At 37.5% G+C, this 8160-nt stretch overlaps 1 protein-coding gene across 2 annotated transcripts in view; it reads left to right on the top strand.

The window, feature by feature from the left end:
- GPATCH8 (G-patch domain containing 8) overlaps window positions 1-8160 on the top strand; it is a 99788-nt gene that overhangs the window by 56130 nt on the left and 35498 nt on the right. For both annotated transcript variants that reach the window (XM_007455118.1, XM_007455119.1), the window contains 2 exons: window positions 437-504; window positions 1138-1224. In XM_007455118.1, the coding sequence (XP_007455180.1) occupies window positions 478-504; window positions 1138-1224 (114 nt within the window). In that variant the 5' untranslated portion in view covers window positions 437-477. The remainder of the gene's footprint in view (window positions 1-436; window positions 505-1137; window positions 1225-8160) is intronic.

The following is an 8160-nucleotide window of genomic DNA, read 5'->3' as shown; positions in this document are numbered from 1 at the left end:
TCCGATTTAAACATGTCAGTTGAGGTATTTATTACCAGTTTTAAAAGTGTGTGTGGGAAGATGTCAGTGGACAGTAAGAGTGAAGTGATTTTTGGTGGAAAGTTATTTGGAGGTCTTTTTAAAAAGGAATTTCTAATGTTTTTGATTTTAAACTTCCTGGTGCCATTGCTTAGAAGTGCTTTTGCATTACTTATTTAATTTTGCCATAGTAATCTGGAATCATCCCCAACTGGAAGGTCAACTAAGGTGGTTAGTTGGGCTTAAACTGGGAGAGGTAGGTTTGGTTGTAAGCTGTGAGAATGGCTTGTGTTTGGTTCACTGTAGCTTTCTGGTCTCTGCACTCCAAGGCAAGATCTCTAACCACCCAAACCCAATGTGTAAAGCGAACTGTTGACTTAGCTTTGCATCTAACCTTAATTATATGTTCCTGTTACAGGGAGAACAGATCCCATTCCAATCGTTGTCAAGTATGATGTCATGGGCATGGGTCGCATGGAAATGGAGGTAAGTTGATCTCATTGGTTCACTTGTTTTATGGGATATTTAAAATTGATACTAATTTCAAATTCAGATGTAGTTTTAATGTTTTTGAGGGGAAATTTTAAAATGTATTTTACATTCTCATTTAGTGCTGCCTTTGAGGCAGGTAGGTGGCAAATAATGCCCCTGTTATAAAGAAGTTGAGTGGTTTCCCGAGGGTTATGCCACAAGGCAAGGTCAGATTTAAACCCAGACCCCGGTGCTCATTTCCATAGGCAGTGTTGCTCAACTCTTAAAATAATTGCTGTGGGAGAAGCTTTGCCCCTGTAGAGCTGTGTACAGCTGTCATCTGTGATATCTTCTTTTCATTGCCTGAAATATTTTTCTCCATTTACTCCTAATTCTTTGGCATTGAACATTGAAGTAAAGTCTGTTATCACCAACACGTGTGCCTGTTGGGAACCACCAGCATGAAAAGATTAATGAACTATTTTGCATGCTATTTTCTCTGTGGGGTGACAATAAAGCAAGAGGTAGCTGAGCAAAAAGTTAGAAGTTTTTTATTTTCATACAGTACTGTAGTTGTGTAAATGACTTTTTTATGGCTAATTGGGGGTGCTTTAGGAATTAAGACTAATTATATCTGTTCTTGTTAAGCTTGATTATGCCGAAGATGCTACCGAACGGCGCCGTGTCCTAGAAGTAGAAAAAGAAGACACAGAAGAACTGAGACAGAAGTACAAGGTACTTAAATGAAGCCATTCTTGCATGTGGGGTGTTCACACTGAGATATTCATTTTGGGGAAAAGAATATGTTGACAGCAACATTTGTTTGACCTTTGGTGGTGATTAGTCTTAGACCTCGGGTTTCTGTTGCTTTCTTATTTATTGCTTCTGTAAAAACTATAGAGATAATAATAACCACTTTATATTATTATCTGTTGGGGAGAGTGCATTAGTGTTTGAAAATGCAGTGCCTGGTATACATTAGGTAGTAATAGCAGTTAAAATTGGTGAGTCCTTTGAGAGCTTGATACCTGTTGATAAGCCTTTTCTTTTTTGATAGATGAGGTGTTTGACGAATGACAAACAATTGAGAACTTCAGTATCTTCCTTTTTAAGCAGGTAGTTATAGAAAACTGCAGCTTAGAACATGTTATAAGTTAGCTTTCAAAAAGACTGACAAGGGTACGTGCCTTTCAAGATGTTTTAGTAAGCCCAGTCTCTACCATAAAATAGGTAAATTTGAAGATAAGAAACAGAATTAGTGAAGATTATCATATAGAAGCTGATTTTGATCATGATACTTAAGGTGAGAAGAGAGAAGAGGGATTGATTTTTAAAAATCTGTTCTACCGTAAAAAATATATATAAAGCAAAAACTGACAGAACTACAAGGAGCAATGTTATACCTACCACAGTTGTTGGAGATTTTAATATACCTCTCAGTAATTGATAAAAGTAGAGGAAAACAATCAGCAAGGATGTTTGGAAGACTGGAACATCTCATTTAACAAATTTCACCTAATGATTATATAGAACTATATACCCAATCACTTTGAAAGTGACAAATTTCAAATATATATGAAACATTTATTTAAACAAATTTTTTACCATGTTCTGTGTCATAAACAAAGTATCAACAGATTTCAAAGAACTGAAATTGAGTTATCAAGCCATAAAACAATTTTTAAAAAAGATTTTTAAAAATCTCTGTTTCAAAATTAAGAAGCACATTTTTACATATAACCTGTCAGTAAAAGAAGAAATCACAGTGGTAATTGGAAAATATTTTGGACTGAAACATAAAAATGCTACACATCAAAACTTGTAAGATAAGCTAAAGCAATATGATATATGATAGCAAATACATGTCCATTTTTTTTAACATCTTTATTGTAGTATAATTGCTTTACAATGCTGTGTTAGTTTCTGCTATATAACAAAGTGAGTCAGCTATACATATACATACATCCCCATATCTCCTCCCTCTTGTGTCTGCCTCCCACCCTCCCTCTCCCACGCCTCTAGGTGGACACAAAGCTGATCTCCCTGTGCTATGCAGCTGCTTCTCACTAGCTATCTGTTTTACATTTGGTAGTGTATATATGTCCATGTCACTCTCTCACTTTGTCCCAGCTTACCCTTCCCCCTCCCCGTGTCCTCAAGTCCATTCTCTACATCTGCGTCTTTATTCCTGTCCTGCCCCTAGGTTCTTCAGAACCTTTTTTTTTTTTTTTTAGATTCCATATATATGTGTTAGCATACGGTATTTGTTTTTCTCTTCCTGACTTACTTCACTCTGTATGACAGACTCTAGGTCCATCCACCTCCGTACAAATAACTCAATTTCATTTCTTTTTATGGCTGAGTAATAATATTCCATCATATATGTGCCACATCTTCTTTATCCATTCATCTGTCTGTGGACACTTAGGTTGCTTCCATGTCCTGGCTATTGTAAATAGAGCTGCAGTGAACATTGTGGTACATGGCTCTTTTTGAATTATGGTTTTCTCAGGGTATATGCCCAGTAGTGGGATTGGTGGGTCGTATAGTAGTTCCATTTTTAGTTTTCTGAGGAAGCTCCATACTGTTCTTCATAGTGGCTGTATTAGTGTACCTTCCCACCAACAGTGCAAGAGGGTTCCCTTTTCTCCACACCCTCTCTGGCGTTTATTGTTTGTAGATTTTTTTTTTTTCCCCGGTACGCGGGCTCCTCACTGTTGTGGCCTCTCCCGTTGCGGAGCACAGGCTCCAGACGCGCAGGCTCAACGGCCAAGGCTCACGGGCCTAGCCGCTCCGCGTCATGTGGGATCTTCCCGGACCGGGGCACGAACCCGTGTCCCATGCATCAGCAGGCGGACTCTCAACCACTGCGCCACCAGGGAAGCCCTGTTTGTAGATTTTTTGATGATGGCTGTTCTGACCAAGTGAGGTAATACCTCATTGTAGTTTTGATTTGCATTTCTCTAATGATTATTGATGTTCAGCGCCCTTTCATATGTTTGTTGGCAATCTGTATATCTTCTTTGGAGAAATGCCTATTTAGGTATTAATAGCAAATACATGTCCTTAAATGCTTATCTTAGAAAAAAAAAGAAAGGCAGGAAATAAATGAAGTAAACTTTCCTCTTGGAAAGTTAGCAAAAGAATAGCAAAATAAGCCCAAAGGATATGAAAGAAAAGAAATAATGAAGATAAGATAAAGATAAGAACACAAAAGAATGAAACAGAAAACAAACATACAACAAATCCAAAAGTTAGTTCTTCGACATACTTGTGATATTAAGAAAGAAAAGAACATAGAAAACCAATGTCAATAATGAAGAAAAGGGGATATTATTGCAGATGCAGCAGGCACTAAAAGATAAAAATAGTATGGATAACTTTATGCTTTGAATGCAAAGATAGGTTTAAGTGGACAAATTCCTAAAAAATATAACTTGCTAAAATAGACTTGAAGAGAATAGAAAACCTTGGTAATCCTATAACATATATAAATTATATAAATTGAATCTGTGGTGAAAAATCTTTCCATACAGCCCAAATAATTTCATAGTGAGTTCTATCACAATTCATAAAAGAAATAACTTCAGTCTTGACCAACAATTTCTGATCTTCCAGAGAATTGAAAATGAAGAAAAACTCCCAGCTCATTTAATTAGAGACTAGATGGTAACTCCTGACAAGGACAGTATGATAAGAATAATTATATGACATTGATGTATAACACAGATGCAGATCTTAAAACACCATAACCAATTTAGGATATACCATGACCAAGTTATCCCACGAATGCAAGATTGATGTAATGTTAAAATCAATTCATGTAGTCAACCATATTAAATAATTAAAGGAAAAAAATTATATGATCATCTCAATAGATGCAAAACAACCAAGAGCATTATATAAAATTCAGCATTCATTCATGATGAAAAGTCTTGTCCAACTTGACAAAGAAAGGACCTTTTTTAACCAGGTGGAATGCCTACAAAAACTATATAGGAGACATCATACTTAATATTGAAAAGTCGAAAGCTTTCCTTTTGAGATGGGGAAACGTAACAGGGATACCTGCTGTCATTGTTTGTATTAAATATTGTGCTGGAGGTCTTAAGCAGCACAGTGAGGCAGACAGGCAAAAACAAAGATACAAGAGATGAAAGGGAGAGACAGAACTGTCATTGTTTGCAGGTATGATTATGTTCTTGATATCCAAGAAAATTTACAGATTAGTTACACAAATAACAGAGTTTAGCAGGATGCTAGATACAAAATCATGCATTTTTTCAAAATCATACATTTAAATTTTCATATTAGAAAATGGATATAACAAAAATGTCACCAACTGTAATAGCAAAAAAGAAATATGAAACACTTGGGTATAGATCTAATGAGATGCGGGAGACTTAAGGCAAAAATTCTGAAGCATTATTTAGAGGCATTAAAGAGCAATGAATTTTAAAAATGAGATTTTTTTATGATCATGAATTAGAAGACTCAATATTGTAAAGGTATCTGTTTTCCCCCAATTTTTCTATATATTCAAATTAACCATATAAAAATCCCAACAGGATTTTGTATGGAATTTGTATGGAAGTATAAAGGGCCAAGAATAGTCAAAGCATTCTTAAAGTATAAGATAGAAAGCTACAGTAATTAAGACATGTGATATTGGCATAAGGATAGACCAGTGGAACAGAAAAGAGAGCCCAGTTGCAGACCCTTACATATTTGACCACTTGATAAGACAAAGATGGTATTGCAGATAAGTGGGGGAAAGAATGAATTTTTCAGTAAAAGGTTCTGAGACAGTTGGTTATCCATATGGGAAATAGTGAATTTGAACTTCTACCCCATACCATACAATAATCAGTTGCAGGTGGATTAAAGATTTAAATGTAAAAGGAAAAAACATAGAGCTTAGAAGATATTATAGAGGATTTTCTCTTTTCACCACACCTGACGTTATTTACTTATTTTTTATTTCAGTGATATTTTATAATGAAAATTGTTGAGCATACAGAAAAACTGAAAGATCTATATAGTGAATTCCTATATACCTACCACCTATATTCCACAATTAACACTTATAAATATTGTTTTATTATATATCAATCACTTTTTAAGTCCCTTTTTTTAGTTCCTAAAATATCTTTTTGATTCTTTTCCCCAAAATTTGCTATTTTTTTGTTTTTTAAACAAAAACAAAATTTTTTGCCTTCTGGTTACTATTTCTGCCTTTAAAAAAAAAAAACATTCTAAATGTTCTTATTTTATAATTTCTTTCAAATCTTCTATTATCTGTAGTACTTTGTAAGTGTTTTTGTAGTTTGCTGCTTCTGACTTTCTTGCAGTGGTTTGTTTCCTTGTGTGGTTTGCAGTTTTGATTGTCATCTCATTCTCTGGATGTTTTTTGTATCCTGGATTTTAGAGGGGTTCTTATGGGGCAGTTCCATATGTGCTTTTGCTAGAGACTCAAGTCTTTAACTGAAGACCTGAGAACTTCATATGGACTGGTTTTAAAATGTTAATACCCAAGCTAAGGGTTCCTGCTTTGGATTAAAGGTGTACATTCTTTTTTTTTTTTTTTTTCTGTACGGGGGCCTCTCACTGTTGTGGCCTCTCCCGTTGCTGAGCACAGGCTCCGGACGCACAGGCTCAGCGGCCATGGCTCACGGGCCCAGCCGCTCCGCAGCATGTGGTATCTTCCCAGACCGGGGCACGAACCCGCGTCCCCTGCATCGGCAGGCGGACCCTCAACCACTGCACCACCAGGGAAGCCCTAAAGGTGTACATTCTTTAGGTCCACCAATGACTGTGGTCTGAAATTCCAACCTTCTATGCATGACCTTTTCCATTTATACCTTGGTAGATGGTGAGTTTTTTGATGCGTTCAGGGGTAGCAGGTGATGATTTAGTGCCGTTTTTCTCGTCCCTGTTTCAAGGATGGAGACAACCATTCAGCTCTCTGAGCATTTCGCAGGGAGAGCTTAGTAGGCCTTGTACCATCAAGGTCCTGAGGCCTCATCTTTAGGTGCCTAGGCATTGCCCTGTCATGTTGAGCTCAGCTATATATTAATTTTTTTTTTTTTTTTTTTGCGTTACGCGGGCCTCTCACTGTTGGGGCCTCTCCCGTTGTGGAGCACAGGCTCTGGATGCGCAGGCTCAGCGGCCATGGCTCACGGGCCCAGCCACTCCGCAGCATGTGGGATCTTCCCGGACCGGGGCACGAACCCGTGTCCCCTGCATCGGCAGGCGGACTCTCAACCACTGCGCCACCAGGGAAGCCCTGTGTGTTTTATTTTATCCAGAGTTATAATATGGTGAAATCTCTCTCTTTCTTCTCTTCCTTCTTTTCTTTCCCTGTTCTCTTTTCCCTACCCCTTTCTTTATGCACTCTTCAACCCATTTAGACTAGCTTTAGCACTTTTTACTGAACCAGTTTATTCAAGGCTGCAAATTACCTTTATTTGCTAAATCCAGTAGACCTTTTAAAGTTCTTATTTTCTTCCACGTCCTGCTTCTTTGCGTCATTCAATACAATTGACCACTCTCTTCTCTTTAAAACAATTTCTTTTCTCTTGCTTTTGAAGATTTTATACTTTCCTAGATTCCTCCTCCTTATCTCTCTTGCTGCTTCTGTATAGATTCCTTTGTTGACTCCTTCTCCTCTGCCTGAACTTTTTTTTGTCTCTTCTTATTTATTTGTTATGCTTAGGACATCTCATTTTTTATTGGACTCAGACTTAGAAGTAGAAGTGCTCAGAGAAGACAGCCTCCGTCTCTTGGCAGTCTGTTCCTGGCGTTTTTCTTTGGCCTTCTTTATTCTGTTGCCAGAAGTTTAGCATATTCTGCAGCCTCTTCCTTATTTTTCTTAGTTCGCTGTTTCTTCAGAGCAATACGCTGACATTTGTGTTGCAGAACACATGGAGTAACAAGATGCTGAATCTTGGGTACTTTGGTCCTAGGTTTCTTACCTCTGTTTAGGGGCTTTCTCACAACATACTGGCGGACATCATCTTTATTTTTTTATTTTTTATTTTTTTTTAACATCTTTATCGGAGTATAATTGCTTTACAATGGTGTGTTAGTTTCTGCTTTATAACAAAGTGAATCAGTTATACATATATCCCCATATCGCTTCCTTCTTGCGTCTCCCTCCCTCCCACCCTCCCTATCCCACCCCTCTAGGTGGTCACAAAGCACCGAGCTGATCACCCTATGCTATGTGGCTGCTTCACAGCAGCTATCTGTTTTACATTTGGTAGTGTATATATGTCCATGCCACTCACTCACTTTGTCCCAACTTACCCTTCCCCCTCCCTGTATCCTCAAGTCCATTCTCTAGTAAGTCTGCGTCTTTATTTCCGTCTTGCCCTTAGGTTCTTCATGACCATTTTTTGTTTTGTTTTTTAGATTCCATATATATGTATTAGCATACAGTATTTGTTTTTCTCTTTCTGACTTATTTCACTCTGTCGGACATCATCTTTAGAGAGATTGAAAAGTTTGTGGATTCTGCTAGCTGTTTTGGCGACAAGGCACAGTAGTATCAGTGAGTCAGGAATATCCTTCTCCCCTTTTTTTTACGATGACCAAATTGAGAACACTCAGATTTGCATTCACAATGCAACCCCGTACAGATTTATGCTTTCTTTCTCCAGTCCTCCTTGG

Source organism: Lipotes vexillifer, unplaced genomic scaffold (genome assembly GCF_000442215.2).
Source record: "Lipotes vexillifer unplaced genomic scaffold, Lipotes_vexillifer_v1.1 scaffold1639, whole genome shotgun sequence".
NCBI lineage: Eukaryota > Metazoa > Chordata > Mammalia > Artiodactyla > Lipotidae > Lipotes > Lipotes vexillifer.
The sequence above is the reverse complement of the archived record's forward strand: the minus strand, read 5'-3'. Positions and strand labels throughout refer to the sequence as shown.